Raw genomic sequence first — 23398 nt, 5'->3', positions numbered from 1 at the left:
TCTCCCACTGCCCCAGGCATTCTCTTCTCTACATTATTTCTTCCCCTCTCCTGGAATATATTACCTGCTGATAGACTACTTTTTACTTATTTTAATGCCTTGTCTTCCTATTAAAACGCAAACCAGCTGAAGGTAGTAACTTTTGTCTGCTTTATCCAGTAGACCCGCCCCTCCCTCAATAACCCACTGACTCAAACAAGCAGGTGCAAGCTTCGGTTTAAGGGAAACTAGGTTTATCTATGGAAATTGCTTTTGATTTACTGCTGTATCCCTCGCACCTAAAATACTCAAATATTTGATGAATGAATGAACAGATCTCATAGTTGAATGTGAAATAGCTTATAAACTAGGAGGTCCTAGCTCAAAAAAGGATATGAAAGATGAAGAGTAACTTATTGTAAATAATCATCAATATACATAGAACAAAGTTGTGATGAACGATTATATCAACAACTGAATTCTCTAAATCAATGAAACCCCCTTTTATAGAAACCGTGGCCTTATAATCAAATGATTTCAGATGGGTCTTTGGCACGTTACAAACAAAGCAAAAACAATTTGCCCAAGTTTGTCCAAAGTGCCTTTACATAACTGCTCAATACATTTAAACAGTTACGATGCTTCAAAAACCAAACTGCAGGAGAAAATATATACAAAAGTAAAATTGTATAAAGTTCTTCATTAAAATAGTAGCTTAAACAATCCTCTATCAATACCATAAAGAGCTAGGGACTAGACCTAGACACTAGAGCTTAGAGCTGTTTACATAATTACATGAAAACACGTGAATCCGTCCACGAGGACACTGCAGTAATAACCATTCAGTTAAAATCAATAACCCATCCTCCAGATGCAGCTCAGAGAGCAGGTGATGGGAAATCACTGTATATCATACAGTTCTGGTTCTATTTGCCCCTTTTCGTCTTGGCTGTCTTCTCCTTTCTTTTTTTCACATGTTTAGGAACTTTGTTTTTTCTTTTCTCTCTCTGGGCTTCCTTGACCATCTTTTTTCTTTCCTGTAAAAACAAAAACAAAAAGTAAAAAAATTTGCAAATTTAATTCATTCTGAGTATTCATATTATTACAACTAAATTTTTTAACAAATTAATTAATTAATTTATTTTTGGCTGCGTTGGGTCTTTGTTGCTGCGTGCGGGCTTTCTCTAGTTGTGGTGAGCGGGGGCTACTCTTCATTGCGGTGTGCGGGCTTCTCACTGCAGTGGCTTCTCTTGTTGCAGAGCACGGGCTCTAGGTGTGTGGGCTCCAGTAGTTGTGGCACATGGACTCTAGAGCACAGGCTCAGTAGTTGTGGCGCACGGGCTTAGCTGCTCTGCGGCATGTGGGATCTTCGCGGACCAGGGCTCGAACCCGTGTCCCCTGCATTGGCGCAGGTGGATTCTTAACCACTGTGCCACCAGGGAAGCCCCAGAACTAAATTTTAAAATATATGTAAAAAGGTAAAAAGTGAGCATCACAGAAAAAAATTGAAAATGATAATGGTTTCGTGGTAGAATTTGGGATGAAAATTATCTTTAAGATTTCTTAATAGAAATTTGAAGACAGCCAAAGAGAACGTGTGCTAGGGAGTTGGGTATGTCTCTCAGAAGTCTTGGAACCCTCACTCTATAAGGTTTAAAGGATCAGGCTAAGACTAAAGAGTAACAGTTAGCCATCATGGATTGTTTCATCAGTAGCATCTCTTGTATCCACGGCCAGGAGTGGAAGAAACAGAGATTCTGGAAACAGGGAGCTGGGCTGTAACGCCCCTGAAATGGTTTTTTGGTATTTCACCATGGGGCAACTCCAGCATCATTTGTTCTTCAAGTGCATGACAATCACTTTTCATCAATGCACTGAAACTAGTGTGCCCTCTCTCTAGGCAGTGCCCAAGGAGCTTTTAGTAGAAGCCCAATCTCTAGCTGATGTTACCACCAAAAGCAAAGTTCACGCTTGGGAACTAAAACTTCAGGTGGAGGGACTTACTGACCAATGTGTTCAGCAACTATGATCCAGATATCTGAGCAGAGAGCCTTGAGGGGCTGTGCTGTCGTACTGACAAACAAGGGAATCTAAGTTTGTGGCTAACCTTTTTATCAACTTCAAGGTCAGCGGTGGGCTTTCTGGAGCAGGCGTTGTCTCCCTGGTCTTCAGAGTCTGTGTCAGAACACTGAGAGCTTCTGGCATCTTCTGAATCAGAACAAGTCTTTTCCTTAACTTGACTTTCCTTAATTTGATTTTCTAGGAGTGCAGGGACCTTGAAAATATCAGAGGACCATGTTATTCTAAACCAGTCAGTTATCTATTGGTATTAAATGTGTTAAGGCCAAAAATCAGATTTCAGCCTTACAGACAGACTTTGAAAAATGACGTCCTGTATTGAAACATCAAAACAATGGAATCAACATCAGGGAGGACGCCTCAAGGAGCTGTTCCCGGACGGCTCAAGGACGTACCCAAACACAGGGACTGGGGCTTCACTGGGTGACCTAGATCAACAACAGGACCGCTCTACCTCCTGCAGGAAATCAGGAGGGTCGAGCTGGGATTTGGAAAGAGGCGAAATACACATAGAAGTAAAAAGTGAAGTTATTTGGATAACTTCACAGTGGATTTCCTACAAATTAAATTTCATTTAACACTTGTTAATCCAATCAAGAGGGAACACAATATTTAAACAAGAGAAACATTCATTTTTTCCCTGAAATTCAGCAGTTTTTAAAATAATTAATTAATTAAATTTTTGGCCACGTTGGGTCTTTGTTGCGGTGCACGGACTTCTTATGGCGGTGGCTTCTCTTGTTGTACAGCACAGGCTCTAGGCGCAGAGGCTTCAGTAGTTGTGGCACACGGGCTCAGTAGTTGTGGCTCACGGGCTCTAGAGCGCAGGCTCAGTAGTTGTGGCGCATGGGCTTAGTTGCTCTGTGGCATGTGGGATCTTCGCGGACCAGGGCTCGAACCCATGTCCCCTGCATTGGCAGGCGGATTCTTAACCACTGCACCACCAGAGGAGTCCTAATTTAGCAGTTTTTAAAGCAGGAGGGAGCATTTTTAAAACCACGAGGTTTTCTTTTCATAAGGAAAAAAACAGATCTTTAAAAGGCGATTGTACAGAAAGGCTTTCCAGCCAGTTATAGCACAATCTTCCTGCTCTGGAATTCAAAGCACACCTACCCCATCACACCTGCTGCATAAAACCCAGAATTCTCCTAGTCCAATTCTTCCCACCAAAAAAAACACACTCAATTTTCAGAATGTAAACCGTGATCCTTCATATTCAAGCCTTTCATTAAGAATATTAAAAGAAGTGGGACTTCCCTGGTGGCCCAGTGATTAAGAATCCGCCTTCCAATGCAGGGGACGTGGGTTCAATCCCTGGTCGGGGAACTAAGATCACACATGCCGCGGAGCAACTAAGCCCGTGTGCCACAACTGCTGAGTTCACGCGCCTCAACTAGAGACATGCCGCAAACTACAGAACCCACGCTCCCTGGAGCCCACCACAACAAAAGACCCCACATGCTGCAACTAAGACCTGACGCGGCCAAATCAATCAATCAATCGACTATTTTTTTTTAAAAAAAGAATATTAAAAGAAGTAAGAACTACCTTTATTACTGCTTAAATAAGAATCAATCCCTGCCGTTTGAAATTGTAAGACAAAACAAAGTTGCTTTAAGAAAAAAACACTACAGGAATCTGCACTGGGAGACAGCATGACTAGCCCTTCAACAGCCTGTGCGCTGGGATGAGACCAGACCTCACTGTTGCTTTAAGTTGGTTGTAGAAACATCAATAAGCACATGGTTATTTGTTAATAACTTCACAAATGAAGAACAGGATACAAAAAGAATCGATGCCTCAGCTACAATAACAGAGCAATTCAGGGGCAGAATGAAGAATAAACCACGCATTTCCACATTTCAGTCTCATGGTTAAGAAGAATGAACATAAAAAGGGCATTTCTGAAAATGCCCATGGACTTTGGAAGCATCTGTCCTAGTAACATCACACTACTTGTTAATTCAATAATACCTGACATGAAATTTTATATCCTTTGAAAGAGTTTTCAAGTAAATGAACAGTAACACATGTTCTGCATACCTTCTGAACTCCTGACAAATCCTTCTTCAGTCCCGTGACAGTTTGGTATAGAATCTTGAAACCAAAAAGAAAAAAACAAGAATCAACATAAAACTGGACACGGAAGTACACGGCAATACTAAGAAAGAACACTGTGGTCTAAATGATACCTTGTGTGATTATCTCATGGGACACAGAGAGTGTGTAGCATGGGTGTGGTTCTAACCCACAGGCACAGCGGGCGTCAGCAGACTCTGGCCCACAGGTCAAATCTGACCTGCGGCCTGGTGGTTTGTAAGGATAAACAGTTGTAATCAATTTGATGATAGAAAGCCCTAACTCTGAATCTCAACTAAATGTAATGTTTTCTCCTCCCCCCCAAATAACTCCATTCTTCTCTCATTAGTAGACCTGTATCATGAAAAGTTGTGTGTTTTCAATTATTATTAAAGTATTTTTAATTTCATCAAAAATTTGGGGGAAGTTTTTTCTCTCTTGTTATATAACAACCCACATAATAGCCTCAGTTTTGCTTCTTGGCCTGCGAAGCCTTAAATATTTACTATCTGGCCCTTAAGCAGAAAAAAATTTTCCAGACTCTGAAACACATATGTTAGTGGAGCTAGTATAATAACCATTTATAGCCTAGACTTCTATACAAATCTTCCTTTTCCTGCAATTACAGTCTGTTGGACTCATTCAAGTGTGTCATTTCCTTTCACAAAGACCAGGGGATTGATTCCCTTTACGAGCAATGTGCGCAGAGGGTTTGCTAATGTGAAGGGAATGAGCCGTCGCGCTAGCTTAGAGGCCGACACTCAAGACGGCAGGTCTGGGCCGGCAGCTTCCGCGGTGAGCTTACTTGCTGAAGACAAACCAGCGACTCACGTTGTCCTGCTGGGCGTTCATGGCCATGTCCTCTTGCTTCAATTTCATCATTATATCCATATCCCTCTCATAATTCTTCACTTCATTCAAGGTTCTAGGAATATAAGCTCGCTTAAACACCTAACAGACGCAGAGGAAAAGTACAATGGAGACTTATTCACATACTTCTCCCGTGCACGCAGCACCCTCACCCCATCAAGTCACAGAGGAACTTATCACCATCGTCACCCTCAGCTCTGATACACGGTTACCCTTAGAATAACACTTCTCTCCCCTCGTCGGTATTCCATAAAGCCTTTCTGATGGGAGAGAAAGGAGTTGCCGTGAGTAAGCACGCCCTGGCTATGCCTAACAAAGGAAGGGGTTCTTCCATGGGAGCATCATCTACCCTGCGCCACAGCTGATGTGTATCGGGTATCTTATAGTCACCCATCACACCACACACGATAGCTGTGAGAATTATTATTATTTTTTAAAAGTCTACTATGGATCACCTTCACAAAAAAATATACTGACTCCCAAGATTTTAAAAAAGTCTTCCTTTTTACCAAACATGAGTCTTTAAAATCTACAGTGTTACTGAAAGCAACATTTAAATCACTTAAAAATTCACATTAGCGGGCTTCCCTGGTGGTGCAGTGGTTGAGAGTCTGCCTGCCGATGCAGGGGACACGGGTTCGTGCCCCGGTCTGGGAAGATCCCACATGCCATGGAGCGGCTGGGCCCGTGAGCCGCTGAGCCTGCGCGTCTGGAGCCTGTGCTCCGCAACGGGAGAGGCCACAACAGTGAGAGGCCCGCGTACCGGGGGAAAAAAAAAAAAAATTCACATCAGCAAACTAAAACAGGCTCTTCCTTCTTGAATCACGTCCCCCAAGGGGTTCTGTAAAAATGTTCTCCACGCAGCACGAGGGGCTAACAGGTCACTGAGTGGAAGGATGTAATGGGATGTAAGTTACACAACCTCGTGCAGCTGAATCGTGTAACACGTTATGTCTCAAGGAAATATCATCATTTAAAAAAACTGCTTATCTATTAAAATTAAGATCATGCCCCAGCAATATAAAAAAAAAGACCTCAAGACACAAGTGTTTCCTAAGTCAGTAAACAGATAATACATCTTACCTCTTCATCCACATGATCTTGGCTGGACCTTTCCTCCTTGGTCCTTTGAGATGCTATTTCCATGGCCTTGGAAAGAAAACAAAAATCACTTTCCTTTACATTCAACCCACATCCATTCCCCAATTTTAGTGGAAAGCTGTTCTAGCCTCTCTGGGTACAGCCCTTCACCCTCCGTGTCCTCCAGTGGTACAGGTTAGCTCTCCATGGTAGAACTCACCAAAAAGGCTGTCATCGAACCCAGAGCTTAACAGTATAAATCAAACTCGTCTAGCCTCAGGGCATCCCTAGACTCTTCCTCAAGAGTAATACTGTTTTGGCTAATTTTTAAACGATTAACAAAAATATTTATTAAAGGAAAACTGACACCGAAAGCAAGAACCCTTCCTCAATTCTTGAGCTGTCCACGAAGGGGCTCACAGAGGAGCGGGAGGGTCCGCTCACCTTGAGTCCACGGCTCTAACGCCGCCGCACGACAGAGCCCCAAAGGAGGCTCTTTGAGCAAACAATGACTGACACTAAGAAGGTGACAAAGATTCTATAGATTCTTTTGGCTTGTAAAACTTAAGATTTGTTCTCTAACCTATTTAGAATACACAGAGGAAAGCAATCAACAGTGGTACTAGAGTTTTTTAAGATCACACATTAAAATTAGTGCTAAAGAGTTTAAGAAGGGGGCTTCCCTGGTGGCGCAGTGGTTGAGAATCTGCCTGCCAATGCAGGGGACACGGGTTCGAGCCCTGGTCTGGGAAGATCCCACATGCCGTGGAGCAACTAGGCCTGTGAGCCACAACTACTAAGCCTGCGCGTCTGGAGCCTATGCTCGAGGCCGCGGTAGTGAGAGGCCTGCGCATCGTGATGAAGAGTGGCCCTCGCTTGCCGCAACTAGAGAAAGCCCTCGCGCAGAAACGAAGACCCAACACAGCAAAAATAAAATAGTAAATAAATAATAAATAAATTTTTAAAAATTATATAAAAAGAAAGTTATGTTTAAAAAAAAAGTTTAAGAATAAAAGTGATGTGATATTTACTTATTCAATTAACGTGATTATTTCCTCTGTGCCAGGTACTGAGTAGCTACCAGTGATACAGAGTAAAATCTTGTCCCTTAAGAGTTCATAGCCTAGCAGAGGGTGACAAAATTAAAAAGAACTTAATGTGATAAGCAGGATACAGTGTGACTACGTCTGTTACAGAGTTAGATAATATAGAAAATATACCTATGGAAACAATGATTTCTGCCTGATTTCTCCTCGAGAGCTTTCTGAATTGAGCTTTGAAGTTCCCTAGGCAGAGCAAGACGAGCAAAGGTAGAAATGGGAAGGCGTTCTAGGGAAAGGGGAGAGTGTGAAAAGGTGGGATGAACCTGAACACCTGTTCAGGGGCCATGTGTTCAGTATTCTACGACTGAGAGGCAACAAAAGCAAAAACAGATAAGCTGGACATCAAAACTAAAAACCTCTGTGCATCCAAGGGTGTGGTCAACAGAGTGAAAAGGCAGCCCATGGAACGGGAAAAAAACATCTGAAAATCATATATCAGACAAGGGGTTAATAATCTCCTAAATATATAAAGAACTTCTATAATTCAACAACAACAAAAAAATCTAATTAAAAAACGGGCAGACCTGAATAGACATTCCAAAGACATACAAATGGCCAACAAGCACATGAAAAGATGCTCAACATCACTAATCATTAGGAAAATGTCAATCAAAATTGCAAGACCCCACCTCCCACCCATCAGCTACTCAAAAAAAAACAAAAAATAAAACCAGAAGATGATGAGTGTTGGTGAGGATGTAAGAACGTGGAGAAACTGGAACCCAGGCAGCCTGCTGGTGACAGTGTAAAATGGTGCAGCCACTAGGGAAAACGGTATGGCGGTTCCTCAAAAACTAAAAGTAGAATGACCATATTATCCAGCAATCCCACTTGCAGGTATACACCCAAAAGAACTGAAAGCAGGGTCTTGAAGAGATATTTGCACACCCATGTTCACAGCAGCGTTATTCACAACAGCCAAAATGTGGACACAACCCAAGTACACATCAAGGGATGAACAGATAAACAAAATGTGGTCTATACACACAATGGAAGATTATTCAACCTTCAAAAGGAAGGAAATGCGGTGCCATGCTACACCACGGATGAACCTTTAGGGCATTACGCTCAGTGAAATAAGTCAGCCAAAAAAAGACAAATACTGTATGATTCCACTTATACGAGGTACCTAGAGTAGGTGTCATACACGTAAAGCAGAAGGGGCTTGGGAAAGGGAGGGGCTGCGAGTTAAGTGTTTAACGGGGACAGAATTTGTTTTACAAGATGCAAAAGGTTCCATGGATGGATGGTGGTAATAGACACACAACAGTGTACTTAATGCCACTGAACCACACACTTAAAAATGGTCAAAATGGTAAATTTTATGCTGTGTGTATTTTACCACAATTTTAAAAGTTCTGTGATGCAAAAAGGCCTCTGAGAAACAAGGGAAAGGAATTAATGACCCAAAGCTAACAGGTTTCTTACTATACATTCACAAATTTGACAGCCTGTGTATCTTGCTGATGGTTAAAGTCAAGAAACCTGGCTTTACCAACGGCTTTTTACTACAGCTTGATTCCCCACCTGTGAAATCAGGAGACAGTCTCTGGAAGCTGTCATGATGAATAAAAGTCATGCCTAATAGCCCTGAGTCCCTCAGAAGTGCAATCGCTACCGCTATTGTCTGTTCCTCCCGTCCTGGCCCCACCTCACCTTTGCCAGATACGCGTCCACGTTCTCGTGTGTAACTGATGGATCCGTGACGAATTCAAAGAGCTCTCGCACAGTCATCACGGCGACCCCGTGCTTCAGAAAGAAACCTGTCACGGGAAGACATTCGTGAGAGCTTTGCGAGGGAAGAGGTTGTTAATCCAACCCGTTCATAGAAAAACAAACAGATAAAAATACCCCATGACCCACACTGGTGTCAGTATCACTGCATCAAACGATTTAGTGCTAAGATTCTCTATCAACGGTTTACCAGAGTGCAAAGCACAGGCGCAAACAAGTTGGGGGAAAATCCCAGTGTCCACTCACTGTTGACGTTGGCGCAGTCCTTCCTCAAGAACTCCAAGGCATGTGGGTGGTCATGCTCCACGGACTGAGAAACGTCAATGATGCACACGCCTCCGCCCTGGTACCTGCGGGCCAGGCGCGCCGGGGGTGAGCTGCACGCTGCCTCCAGGCTGGCATGAGGGCCGGGCACGCGGGGCTAGGGCGCACCACGGCTCGCCCACACTCTCGTTTAAACATTTCTACTTTAGTAGCAATGGAAATAACTAATAAAATGAATGAGGTGGGTAAGAAGAGCCACTTTGACTAACAAGAGATGAAAACTGAGAAAATTTCCCAAGTCCTTTAGCTCTGCTAACGATCAGAGTGGTCAATTCTGTGACTAAGGCCACCAAAGGCAGGGAACACATCCTATCCTGTGACCCTGTGGAAGCCAACTCTACAACTGGGGAATTTAGCAGGACTTCTTGGACGGGGATTTAGTTCATTTCCCCAAAGGACACGAGGTGACTGCTGGGAGGTGCACGTGGGCCACACACTCACAGCATGTTGAATTCACTGAGATCCGCGTGCACGAGCCTGGCGTCCTGGTACATTCTCCTCATGTACTCGATCACCTGCGCATACAACTCCCGAGCCTTGGATTCTGATAACTGGACGTTTTTCAAGAGCGGCGCTGGCCTTGAACAAAAATAAAGTGAACAACTCAGATAAACGGACCCAGAACAAGTCTTCTTGCTTCCTAATATTGTTACCCGTTATTTTCTTCTACCAATCATCACTGAACAATGTGCTTCGCTCCAGAGATACGGTTCTATCAATAAAAAGCTGTCCACAAACAGATGCTTTTCCAGCTGACTGTATGAGACATTCCCCAAAAAACAAGGTGAGCTTTGTTATTCTGAAGCATTTTGGGACTTAAAAACAGTAGAACAAATTAGTGACTCTATGCACTAATAGAGTGGGAAAGATTCATTAAAAATATTACAAGACGCAAGGAGCTATTTAAATGGGAAATATTCATATGTTGGATAATTCAAAGCTCTTAAAAATACAGTTCTGGGCGTGTAATTATTAGGCGTCCTACACACTCACATGTCGTCTTTGCCAATGAAACTCATGACGAGAACATGACTTCGCAGCAGGATAGGTTCTGGGCACGGGATCTCTGCTGTGTTTAGCCTGTGATATGAAAACAGATAAACGAAAAGCTGAAACAAGTCATCTAAAGCACCTAATCTAAAACAACTTACAACAGCTGCAGTGCACAAGACTAGCAGTGCCGTGAGGAAACAGCACCCAGGCCTCTCGACCGTATTATTTTATTTCATAAACTCTAAGGCACCCGTGATTTTAAGCGGCACCGTTAACGCGTCACCAAGAATGGCAAAACACAAGCAATTCAACTAGGACATCCCATAGCCTCCATGGCATAGTTCGATGCCAGAGATGTCAAACTGTGAGGAAACGGGCGCCTTAGAACCGATGAAATACAGCAGATATGTCTGCAATTATCTTTTGAGTTGATCAGTGTCAACAATGATGAATAAAAATAGTGAACTCATAGCCAGTCGCAAACTGAGCATAAGGAGATTTCAGAAGGACTTTCAAAACAAATGACCTTTGCTGAATACTACTACAATATCCAACGTATGGCACCTATGTATAGCATATAAAAAGTTAAAAGATATTTGAAAGGGAGAAAAAAAACCTTCCAATTTAAAACTTCAATTGAGGAAACTTGATCTCAGATGCCTTTACTTGATACAAAGGTGCCAATGCAAACAAAGAATATAGAAATGTGTCCAAAATGGGACTGAAGAAGAGGAAACTACGATAAAGAGCTTAGGGCCTAACAAAATTGCCTAAAACTCCAACACCTATAAAAAAAAATGACACGTTATTCTCACCACCTGATTGTGTCACTTCCCTGCTTCAAATCCTGTAACGGCTCTTTATCATCCTCAGTATGAATTCTAAACCTTTTCACACGGCTCCCAAGGCTTTTCACATGACCCAGCCTTGCAGAATAAATGTAAGTCGGGGCACAATTCTCCTGTAATGGGTTCGTAAAACAGGAGAGAGAAGGTAGCTCCTATTCGCTTGGAGATGCGTTTCCTCTGCTCACCTCTGCAGATCTAACGGAGCTCTGCAAGACCCTATCTTTGGACTGAACCACACCAGGACCTGCTGGGAGGAAAGCTCTGAGGCTGACATGCAGACATAGCCCCGACACACACCCCCCGGACAGTCACCTGATTAAGTTCCGCATTTCCTTTTCTGCCCACGTTTTCACCATTTTTCTGGGGTTGCCTTTACAGTAGCCATGACGAAACCTTGAATGAGAAAAATATTTGCTATTTCAATCATTCCATTATTCTAGTTTTTATTTTTAGGATACAGAAAGCAAGTCACCTGGGGAAGAAAAAAAAGAACCCTGAGCTCACCTGAATTCCCCACTGACATACTTATCCCGGTCTTTGAACACCAAAATAGAAGTTTTATAAATTTTGATTGCTCTGCTCTCTCCGTTTGCTGTGCGAGCATGATATACATTAGCCTATTTTAAGTCAAAAACAAAGAAACTTAAGTTTGTGTTAAATAGCTATAAGTAGTATTTTACTTTTGCAATCTATTTGAGTCTATCCTCAAAGGTTAAAAAAAAAAAAGTCAAGTGAACCGAAATTCTGTGCATAAGGAACTGAAATTCTGTGCATAAGGAACACCATCCTCTTTTGAATATGTGAATTAAAATATAAAACATCACACCAAAAGGTACAGTAAGTATACCTCCAACTTGCATGTATAGTAAAGGCCAATTTAAACACACGTGAATACAGACACAGAAAACAAACTTACGGTTACCAAAGGGGAAAGGTGGGGAAGAGGGGGATAAATTAGGAATTTGGGATTAACAGATACACACTACCTATATATAAAACAGATACCCAACAAGGACCTACTGTAGAGCACAGGGAACTCTACTTGATATTTTTAATACCCTATATGGGAAAAGAAACTGAAAAAGTATATATATAAAAATATATATAAATATATGTGTGTGTGTGTGTATATATAACTGAATCACTCTGCTGTACACCTGAAACTAGGACAGCACTGAAAATCAACTATACTTCAATAAAAAATAAATTGAAAAAATATGTCTTCAAATTAAGTAAATATACACATACATACATACACGTGAGAAGTGGTTTCAAACATTTCTGTATTTCAAGTACGTGGAAAATATCTGAAGACATTCTTACATCTCATGATTTGTAAAGTGAATTTTACTGAGAACTGCTTCCCACAGAATGAGTTGCTAATAGAAAAGCAGCATGATATACATAAAGAAAACAATGAGAAGGACATTTCTTGGCTAACAGAAACTAGACCATGACCCCCTGTCCCAGCAGTAACCGTCTGACCATCTGAACTCACTGCTGGGAACACCTGGATGGACTCCATGACCCAGGACCAAAGTCCTTACATGCCCAACTTCCTACCCGGCCATAAACATTAATAAAGCCATTTAAAAAAAAATTTTATTGGAGTATAGTTGACTTACAATGTTGTGTTAGTTTCTACTGTACAGCAAATTGATTCAGTTATACATATATCCACTTTTTTTTAGATTCTTTTCCCATATAGGCCATTACACAGTATTGAGTAGAGTTCCCTGTGCTATACAGCAGGTCCTTATTAGTTATCTATTTTATATAGCATGTAATAAAGCCATTTTTAAGAAATGGCACTGATTAAACTATCCTGGCTTGTATATGGGGTTTTTGTTTTTTCTTTTCTTTTTAAAGGCACGATTTATTTACTAAGTGCCTTAGTTTCACCTGGTATCTGAAATCAGAAAACTAACATGGAAGCATCAGGCATCCCAAGAATTGCTCACTTCTTTTCCTGTGCTAATGCAGCCATTGATCTCTGATATGATTCCTCTCGTCAACATCTTGAACAATATCATTCGTGTTCTGGGATCCAACACCTAAAAAGAAATGCAAGAAATACAAAGTTCAGAGAGTACCAAATATTTCTCACTGAAGCGCTAGACAAGAGACTGAAGAGCAAAGGCACTATGCAATCCTGCTCGACTAAAGAAGAGTCACTATTGCGGTGCTTTTGTTCACTCTCATTTTTAGTGAATAAAATGTGAGGTGAGACCAAAGGAACCAAAGAGACAAGAAACCAGCAAGTTCACTCAGTCGTGCAATCAAAGGCTACCAAGTCCAAGAGAAGCTGAAACTGACTCTAGACCAATGTTAGCTAACAGAAATACAATCAAACCAGAAGAAATTGTCTTTTCCAGTCCTCGGTAAACAGGTGAAATTAATCTGAATAGATTTTATCTAACCCAATACATCTGAAACATTATCATTTCAATATGTAATCGATATAAAAAGTTATTAGGGAGAGATTTAACCCTCTGTTTTTTACACAAACCCTTCAAAACCTGGTGTGCGTGCGCATTTCTAGCACGTTGCAAGTCATGCTAGCCGCACCACACAAGCTCCGTGGCGGCTGCACTGGATAAGAAGCTTTAAAGAGGCAACCAGCATCCTACAGTTCACAAGTCAAATCAGCCACAGCCTGTTTTTCTATAGCCTGAAAGCTGAAAATGGTTTTTAATTTTAAAAATATTTATTAAAGGGACTTCCCTGGTGGCACAGTGGTTAAGAATCCGCTTACCAATGCAGGGGACACAGTTCAAGCCCTGGTCTGGGAAGATCCCACATCTAAACCCGGGAGCCACAACTACTGAGCCCGCGTGCCACAGCTACTGAAGCCCTGGCGCCTGGAGCCTGTGCTCCACAACAAAGAGAAGCCCCTGCAATGAAGAGTGGTCCCTGCTCGCCGCAACTAGAGAAAGCCCACGCGCAGCAACGAAGACCCAACGCAGCCAAAAATAAATAAGTAAAAAAAAAAAAATTTATTAAAAAAATTGTAGCCCACAATGCCTAAAGTATTTATTATTTAGCCCTTTCAAGAAAGAGTTCACAGACCCCTGCTAGAGATGAGTAGATCAGGGAAAGGCTCTCCTTCAAAGTCAAAGCAGTCAATCTTGAGTACAAAGGACCCTCAAATTCTCTTTAACAAACGGAAGGCAACGAATTTAAAGCCTGAGGCTGTTCACACAGGAAACTAAGGCAGCTGCACATTTACATGCAATTCCCAGGGCCAGCGCCAGCAGCTCCTTGGGCGCAGGCAGCCCTCCAGCTCCAGGCAGGGGACAGTGAAAGTGGCCAGAACTAACTATAGTTCAGGGCCTACCCTTCAACGAGGTGGCTGTGGGCGCACAAGAAACCTAAGGTTAACAGAAACAAAACAACCTTGTAAGACTGGAGGACTAACAGCAAACTACAACCACGGCAACTAGAGCAGAATGAGAGGAAAGTGCGTAAAGAGGCAGTAGCTGCCGCTGCTCCTCTGCGCGCAGGTAGACAGAGGGCACGTAAGCTGGGTGAGCGGGAGTCTGTGCAGAGACCTGGGCTTCTGCAAGATCGCTGGGGAGCCAGGGGAGAGGCCCAGGAAGGAGCAATGGGCCCAAAGAGCTGAAAACAAAATAGGGGAAGAGACACAGGAGAGGCAAGTCAACTTACAAATATAGATTTTTAAAAGACAGTTTAAGACTCAAGATACACACTCTTGTTCAAAATTAATTTCCCAAGAGAAAAAGGATTTCAGGGTCTTTGAAAATGAAAGCTGCCTCATCTCTCTGAGTTGGACCACACTTTGTTCTCAGTCACAAAATACACAAAATAAATAAATCAGAGGAAAACAAAGACACAGATCCCAGACCTGACCTGCTCCTGCCAGACTGAGGGTGGAATTCTTCATTTGCACAAATGGGTTGGAGCTCAGGCTGGGTGTGACTCCCTTGGGATGGAGGTGGAGAGAATGCGTGCTTGTGTCTTAAACCAAGAACCTGTAGGGCAAAGAGGCTACCATTCGAAACGTGTTTGTGCATATATGTACGGGTCGGGGAGCGTGGTAGGCAGCAGCAGCAACGTTCTGACCTCTTTTATCACTCTCTTCACAACCAAAATCTGGGCCAATCCTAATACCCAATTACAACCCTCTACCTGTGGGAAAATCAGGGGCTGATTTTTCCCCATTCGTGAATAAAGAATAAAACAAGCATAACTTCTAAACCAAGTAAGGGATTCTAATTGAAAATTTGAAGGCATTATCTGTCTACCCCCCTCTCTCTCACACACACACGCTTTGTGGGTGATACCTGACTCACCACCTGGAAAGGCTCACAAAATCCCTGCAGACCTTGTTTAAGACAAAAGAAAAGATTTCTGGTCTTATAGTCAATTCTGCTTCCCCCCAGAAGATGAAAGCATTGCGTGGTGGCTTCACAGGGCCACAGAAGGGTGGCATGATTCTAATTTATCTATTAATAGTCCTATTAGAAATAAAGCAAAATGTAGCTCTCTAAACTCAAAGAAGGAGCAATTTTACATAGAAGCAGTTCTAGGTGACATTAGCCTTAAGCAAGAAGAATGAAAGCAAATTACAACTCAAAGACAGAAGAAATGCTACTTTAAAATAAGAGCTTGCAACACATTTCAACTGTACCTGTTCTACAGTTGCTCTGTCCGACTTATCTTTGATGCGATACCTAAGGCAGAACCAAAAGAACAGAAGTGACATTCAAAATTCAGAGAAGCCAAAATCAAAAGTTTCTAAATGTACACCGTTCCATGAAATTCCTAAGCAGGTAGTTCCTTCAATAACACGCTTCACGACCTCATCATAGTTTCATCACTTTGTGAAACTTCATTTCCCCTTAATAAGCAATTCAGTTCCCTAGGGGCAAAAGGAGCATATCTGCAGTAAGGAAAAAAAAAACGCCATCCATGTTTCAGAAGCATTAAATAAGTAGAGCAGTGGGATAAACTGAACTATGTCAGAAAAAAGAAAACATCAAGTCTAACTACTGTCCTTAGACCTTTAATGATTATATTAGTATAGAATTAAAGTCATATACAAGGCTTTCTCTTCAGAGTCCTTTTCTACAAAGACACAAGTTTTTATCATTTCAGGACAGTTACTGCATTAAAACGCAGGCTCTGATGGCTTCGGCTCACACTAAGTGACTCAATTCACAGACTAACCTAAACTATTAACAAAGATTGAAACAGACACTTGAATGAAATAAGAAATGCTGTTTCTCAAAAAGCCGGTATCCCTTGGGCATAACAATAAACTAGAAGAAAACTGGTTTTTAAGTTCAGTTCTAACACTGCCATTTATATGACCTTAGTGTCACTTTCTATATTGTTAATGCCTTAGAGCCATTAGCAATAGGAGGTTAGCCAGATCTTAAACATTTGGCTTTGGGAACAGAGTTGTAAATGAAAACTGTTCTCTGTTGTATCACTATTTAGTTTTAAATCTGCCCTTACATTTTTAAAAATATTCCATGGAAGGGAACAATTCTTAATAAGTTCTAAAAAGGGAACATTTTTATACTCTAACATTCTAGTTCAAACTGTAATGTACAAACACTGTTCCCCTCCTGAGAGCACATTTGTGAATTTCACAAGATTATAGTTTTAGCACAGATTTCTTAAGAAAACTCATTTAATATTTTCAACCTACAAAGGCACAGGATACCCTCATTTAAACTTAAAAAAATAAAAAAAAAAGAATTGGTTCAGGTACACAAGGGAACATCCTTTGCAAAAGAATTATGACAAAGATGCTACTACTTTGTCTAGAATTAGTTCCTACCAGCCAGGTTGTTTTATTTATTTATTTATTTTATATACTTGAAATATTACTTACATATCTGCTTCCTTTTGTCTAAACTTTCCCGTGACTTTGTTTATGACAGAATCAGTAACGTTTAGTTTCTCTAAAAAAAACAAAAAAACCCCACAACATAAACAACATGTAAGACAAAAGTTTCTGACTAGCATATTTTCCGCCTTCTCCATTTTCTAAATATTTTATTATACATAGTATCTATTGTAGTAATGAAAAAAGTGTTTAATGTTTTTAAGGGCAAGTGCTAAGTTGTGCTTCCTTACTATCAAGAGTTGTCACTTTCATCACCACAGCCGTCATTTCTGAGCCATAAAAATCTAGATCCAGAAATCTCTCAAAACTACTTTACCTGCGTATGTTGAAGTTCAGACATTTTTAAATGTTTTGTACGACTAACATAGATAATATAACTGCCTGTATTCCAAGTTAATTCTAAAAATGTCAGTTTCATTTCAAATTACGGGCCTATGATAGGCAATGATGAGATATGAGAGATGCTGTACCAGGTCTGTAATAGTCAGCGTCTATGAGAGAAAGATGACCCTGCATTTCCCAAGTGGCTTCAAATCCACATTCTGATTCCTTGCTTTCAATATCTCACTAAATGATTAACGCCACACAAAAAGTTTCGCGTAAAACAAAACGTAATTATACCTAGTGTTTTCAACATCCTACTACGAGATAATCTTACTACAAAATCTAATACAAAACAGACAATAACTTGAATGGGTATCTGTAACTTCGTATTTCTACAACAGGAGAGAAAACACAACTAAAAATGTATAAGTTAAAGTCTTTCCTTGAAGCCATGTTTTTAAATGACTAAGTTTTTAATTTTCTCTAAGCATTGGTATTTAGTCAGTAACACAGAATATATCCATTGCCTAATCTAATAAAATGTTATAACACTTTGTGCTTTTTGAAGAATTTTCTCATAGCCCAGTGAGGAAATGTATCTTAAAAACTCACCTAGATTAATTTTATTCTCAAATTTCCGTAAGACCTTGTCTGATGGAGTAGACATTTTGGCTGAATTGCAACTGGGAGTCTGTCGATTTGCCTGGAAGAAATGAGTTCCAGAGACTAAAGCTCTAATTATAAGTACAAGCCTAAGGTTCATAACGTTTTCTCCCTTAGTATTAATTAGTTAATTAATTAATTTATGGCTGCGCTGGGTCTTTGTTGCTGCATGGCGGCTTTCTCTAGTTGCGGTGAGCAGGGCTACTCTTCGTTGCAGTGCGTGGACTCATTGCGGTGGCTTCTCTTGTTGCGGAGCACAGGCTCTAGGCACACAGGCTTCAGTAGTTGTGGCACGTGAGCTCAGTAGTTGTGGCTTGCGGGCTCTAGAGCACAGGCTCAGTAGTTGTGGCGCATGGGCATGTGGGATTGCTCTGAGGCATGTGGGATCTTCCCTGACCAGGGATCAAACCCAGATCCCCTGCATTGGCAGATGGATTCTTAACCACTGCGCCACCAAGGAAGTCCCATAGTTAACTATTAAAGTATCAATACTTAGGGGAGTACCATAAGGGAAGGGAAGGATCAATCAAATTTGCCCAAGAAGTTTTTTAAAAAGGCATTTGAGGGTTTCCCTGGTGGCACAGTGGTTAAGAATCCACCTGTCAATGCAGGAGAGACAAGGGTTCGAGCCCTGGTCCAGGAAGATCCCACATGCCGCGGAGCAACTCAGCCTGTGCGCCACAACTACTGAGCCTGCGCTCTAGAGCCTACGAGCCACAACCACTGAAGTCCGTGCGCCTAGAGCCCGTGCTCTGCAATGAGAAGCCACAGAAATAAGCCCGCACACCACAATGAAGAGTAGCCCCCGCTCGCCGCAACTAGAGAAAACACCGCGTGCAGCAACGAAGACCCAATGCAGCCAAAAATAAATAAAGTAAATAAAAAAATAAATTTATTTTTTTTAAAAAGGCATTTGAAATAGGACAAAGTCACTGGCTAAAATAAAGTCTATATAATCTGCATTTTTGCTTTTGTTTCTAACCTCTCTACAACATATTTTTCATTATTATAAATAACAAATTAAAATTAAATGCATTTTTCTAATTTGACTGGTTTCTAGATTTAAAATGTGAGAATGTTCATTTACCCCCAAGTGTATAATAAAGAGCTAAGACCAACGTTAAACTGGTTCCAGGAATTTCATTTTGGGCTTAGCGTCTCAAGAGAGGGAAAGATTAAGTACAAGGCTTAGCACTTAGACTGGTGCAATGCACAAACTGAAGTAATGGGAAAAAAAGGGAAGAGAGGGGAGACAATATCCAGAACCTGTAAATAAGAGAACAGAGATTAAAAGGGCCTGTCATTGGGCTTCCCTGGTGGCGCAGTGGTTGAGAGTCCGCCTGCCGATGCAGGGGACACGGGTTCGTGCCCCGGTCCGGGAAGATCCCGCATGCCGCGGAGCGGCTGGGCCCGTGAGCCATGGCCGCTGAGCCTGCGCATCCGGAGCCTGTGCTCCGCAACGGGAGACGCCACAACAGTGAGAGGCCCGCGTACCGCAAAAAAAAAAAAGAAGACATAAGCAAACAATGCAAAGATGTACAGGATGGTTCATCAGATACCTGCAGGTTACTCCCTCCACCTGAGGCTGAGCACCTGACCAGTTTTCCAAATCCATCATCGTAGTCCCAGTCATCATCGTCGTCATAATCCTCCTCTTCCTCCCTTTCCATCTCACCTTCACCCATCTTCTCATCCACGTTATTCTGAAGGTCTTCAAACAGAATATCACCTTCCTCTTTGACAGTCTTCAAGTCAATGTTTTCACTGGAAATAACAATGTTTTGGCATGTTTACACATACTCTAATTGGACTTGCATATGTATTTATTTATGATATAGTAGGCTACATCTATACCAATAAATCTAAAAGGTTCCCTTACAACATCTCCCAATAAACTCAAACCTAACACCAAGTTCTCCTGTTTCTCAGGTTTCTGTTCCAGCTGTTCACTTATTCTCCAGGTCCTACCACGGAAGAAGTACATAAGGTGGTTAAATCCACCCCTGCCTTAATGAAGTTAGAATTTATATTATTATCTTCTCTGCTGAGTGAACTAACTCTGAGGTGTACACCAGACCTGAACTTCAGGAAAACCATTCACAGAGCTGCTTTAAGAGGGGGTGGGGGAAACTTTCTGACCAAACTTGGGAATAAGTCTAAAGCCTTATTTCAAGCCTTACCTTGAACTCAATTATCATTCTGCAACAAAAGGAGCCGTATCAAGACTTGTGTTACACAAAGAACTTCAAATCACCCTTGCTCATGAAGGGAAGGACGGTGAAGAGAAGCAGCACAAATGAGAGAAGAAAGCTGGGTATAATTAAAGAGGAGAAGCGGAGACTGTCAAACCCAGAGAACTGGCCCAGAGTAAAGGGAGCACAACTAACAGGGTCTTTTTATGCCACGTGAGAATTCAGACAAGTGTTACTGTATCTTCTTAGTTTTTCAAGAGAAGCCAGATCTCTGGGTTTTTGTGTAAAATCTCCCACTTACCTGGTATATTCAATTTGAACAAACCACTGGGCACACCAAACACAACATGTCTGCAGGTCAGATTCCAGAGGCAGTACTACCAGTTTTGAGCCCTCAGGTGGAGAATGAGTACAGAAACCACATAAAACACATGATGATATGCCCTACCAGATTAAACACAGTCAGACAGTGGTTTAAGTAAATTCAGATTATCGATCCTGACTCATTAACTAGCCATGGCTTAGAGGGCTCCAAATCTCCACGGATATGGGTGGGAAGAGAACAAATAATCAGTAAACCCCTGTTGTTGACTAGGATTTCATAAACACAATCCGTAAGTCGATCCTTCAATTGCCAATAACCTAGAGCAGCATGATAAAGCTATACCTTCATTTGTACCACGGCTTACCCACCTCGGCTGGACAATCCCTTGTTGAGGGCGGTTGTCCTGTGCCTCAAGGATGTTCAGCAGCATCTCTGGTCCCTGCCTTCCAGGCGCCACCAGTGCACCCCCCCCCCCCCCCGCCCCGCCAGCTATGACAAACAAAAATGTCTCCAGAGTCCCAGGAGTGGGCAAAATCCACCGGTTTCTATCTTCACAATGTCTAGTGTACACTCATGACCGTTAACTACTCACCAGCCACACTGGCTGTGTTTCTTCTTCCCACTTAACTTAGTTCCTAAGGCCTTCTGTACGCTCATCTGAAAACGTGGTTCTGGATGCCCTTCTCATTTCTCTGGCTAAATCCTACGTATCCTTCCAGTATTGACCTACTATCTTTGCTCAGGAAAGTCTGCCCTGTTCTTTACCCACTTCTCCTTTGTACTACTTACCCAAATCTAATACAAATAATTTGTCTAATTATTCGATATGCTTCCCCTGGTAGAGTGCAAGTTCTGTGTCATTCAGGGGAGTATTTACCAATGTATCACGATCAACTAACGAGATCTGACAGGGCCTCCCTGGTGGTTGAGAATCTGCCTGCTAATGCAGGGGACACAGGTTCGAGCCCTGGTCTGGGAGGATTCCACATGCCGCGGAGCAACTAGGCCCGTGAGCCACAAGTACTGAGCCTGCGCGTCTGGAGCCTGTGCTCCCCAGCAAGAGAGGCCACGATAGTGAGAGGTCCGTGCACCACGATGAAGAGTAGCCCCCACTTGCCACAATTAGAGAAAGCCCTCGCACAGAAACGAAGACCCAACATTGCAAAAATAAATAAATTAATAACAATAATAGAAAAAGAATAAGGTCTTTGAATGCAGAGAATGTGCTTTAAAAAAAAAAAGAGATCTGACGCACAGAAAGTGATCAACCTATATTTACTGAAATTAATAAAATCTATGTGTAGTGAATCCTTACTATAAAGTAAAAACCATTTTCTTGGAATTCCAAAATGAACTCTATGTTTCATTTTGCTCTCAAGTAGGAGTTATCCTTAATTCCTTTTGCCTCTCACTTCACATCTAACCTACCATTACACCCTGTCCCTTCGCCCTCCAAAACATCCCTAGCTTGATCCCATCATCTCTGAACTCAATTACCTGAAGTACTTTTGAACTGTGTCTACCTTTGCCCTCCAAAACCATCTCCTCTAGAGCAGAATGATTCCTTTAAATCATACATCAGGTGATGTCACTGCCCTGCTAAAAGCCCTCCTGTGGCTTTCTATAAGACCTAGAATAATATCTCAAAACCTTACCATCACTTGTAACACTCTTCATGCTCTGGCCCCTTCTCACTTCTGTATCATTACCAACCAATCTCCTCAACTACAAGCACTGTGCTCTAGGCACAATGGCTTCTAGATCTTCCTTTCACAGCCAAAAGGGATCCCACCGTAGGGCCTCTGCACCTGCTGTCCCCTGTCCTGAATTGCTGTTCCCGCTGCTCTTCCTGAGTCCTTTAGATCTGGACTATTTATTTATTCATTCACTCATTTTGGCTGCACCGGGTCTCGGTTGCTGCACGAGGGATCTTTGTTGCTGCGCACAGGATCGTTAGTTGCAGCATGCGGGATCTAGTTCCCTGACCAGGGATCCAACCCAGGTCCCCTGCATTGGGAGCTCGGAGTCTGAACCGCTGGACCACAAAGTAAGTCCCCAGATTTGGACTTAACCCTTCCCTTACAACTAAGCCACTACTTAGGTCTATCAACTGATTTTAATTGTTTGCATGGTAAATATGTCATCTGGGTTTTAAAAAAATATATATCTCTATGTACCTAATGGTGTGCCCTCCCTCCCAAGTAGAAGGCAGAACTCAATGGCAGCAGGGCCTTGGTTTGTCTTGTTCATCGCTATCTTTAGCGCCGAGGACAGAAATAGGCACACGATAGGTGCTCCAATATTTTCTGAACGCTAAATGTAGTTAAAGCTCAAACACCTGTTACCCAATCGCTCTCTCCAACTCTGCCTTTCAGCGATGCTAACAATCTGGGAACCCCGGACTCCCCGGACAGACAAGCGGCTTTCATTAAATCTGCCGGCACCTGAACAGAAAGACCTAGCTGGGATGGAGAAGGCAGCAAAAGGCTGTGAAAAGAGGCCCCGAGTGATGAATTACCAGTCTCCCTCCAAACCACAAACAAGCGTCAACTCCCCAAAGGGACCGCGGCGGCGGAAGAGAGAGCACCGTGCGCACAGCGTCGGTGTACTCACGGCTGCCTACCTGTCCGAGGAGTCGGCGTCGTCAAACTGCCCCGGAACCACCCGACTCATCAGCAGCCGCCGGTAGTCCATGACGGAAGCGCGCCGAGCCTCAGCGCCACCGGCGGCCGCTCGCCCTGCGCCGGGGCAGGAACGGCACAGGGACGGTTTTATCCGCCGATCCAACGGCCTCTGCGCGTGACGTCCGCCTAGCAAACCGCTCAGAAGCCCCCGCGCCCAAAGCGCGCGCCACGTGCGGGGGATGGAATTCCAAGCCTAGCAACCGAGCCACCCGGACAGGAAGCCCCGCCCCGAACGGAATTCGT

The 23398-nt window shown here is 42.5% G+C and overlaps 1 protein-coding gene across 2 annotated transcripts; it reads right to left on the bottom strand.

Moving 5' to 3' along the window:
- Positions 1-484: 484 nt before the first annotated feature.
- RIOK1 (RIO kinase 1) lies at positions 485-23364 on the bottom strand. 2 transcript variants are annotated; one of them, XM_029244425.1, is made up of 17 exons: positions 23095-23354; positions 19514-19718; positions 17904-17994; positions 16953-17022; positions 15741-15783; positions 13051-13143; positions 11594-11706; positions 11402-11482; positions 10242-10328; positions 9690-9827; positions 9171-9274; positions 8847-8953; positions 6091-6156; positions 4969-5088; positions 4102-4155; positions 2087-2254; positions 485-1016 (listed from the first exon to the last, which is right to left on the bottom strand). In XM_029244425.1, the coding sequence occupies exons 1-17, from the start codon at positions 23163-23165 to the stop codon at positions 906-908; spliced, it is 1722 nt and encodes a 573-aa protein (XP_029100258.1). In that variant the 5' UTR covers positions 23166-23354; the 3' UTR covers positions 485-905. The 2 variants fall into 2 exon arrangements, 1 of the variants encoding a protein (XP_029100258.1); XR_003796853.1 differs by having other exon boundaries at positions 934-1016; positions 4943-5088; positions 23095-23364.
- Positions 23365-23398: the final 34 nt, after the last annotated feature.

This window comes from Monodon monoceros, unplaced genomic scaffold (genome assembly GCF_005190385.1).
Source record: "Monodon monoceros isolate NGI ecotype Baffin Bay Population unplaced genomic scaffold, NGI_Narwhal_1 Super_Scaffold_3, whole genome shotgun sequence".
NCBI lineage: Eukaryota > Metazoa > Chordata > Mammalia > Artiodactyla > Monodontidae > Monodon > Monodon monoceros.
Note: the sequence above shows the minus strand (reverse complement) of the source record. Positions and strands in the feature narration are given on the sequence as shown.

Coding starts and splice junctions, on each gene's coding strand:
- RIOK1 (XM_029244425.1), bottom strand. CDS start 23,165: ATGGACTACCGGCGGCTGCTGATGAGTCGGGTGGTTCCGGGGCAGTTT. Junction 11,707..13,050: donor GCATTAGCACAGGAAAAGAA/GTGAGCAATTCT, acceptor GACTTAAAATAG/GCTAATGTATATCATGCTCG. Junction 6,157..8,846: donor TGGACGCGTATCTGGCAAAG/GTGAGGTGGGGC, acceptor TTTCTTTCCAAG/GCCATGGAAATAGCATCTCA.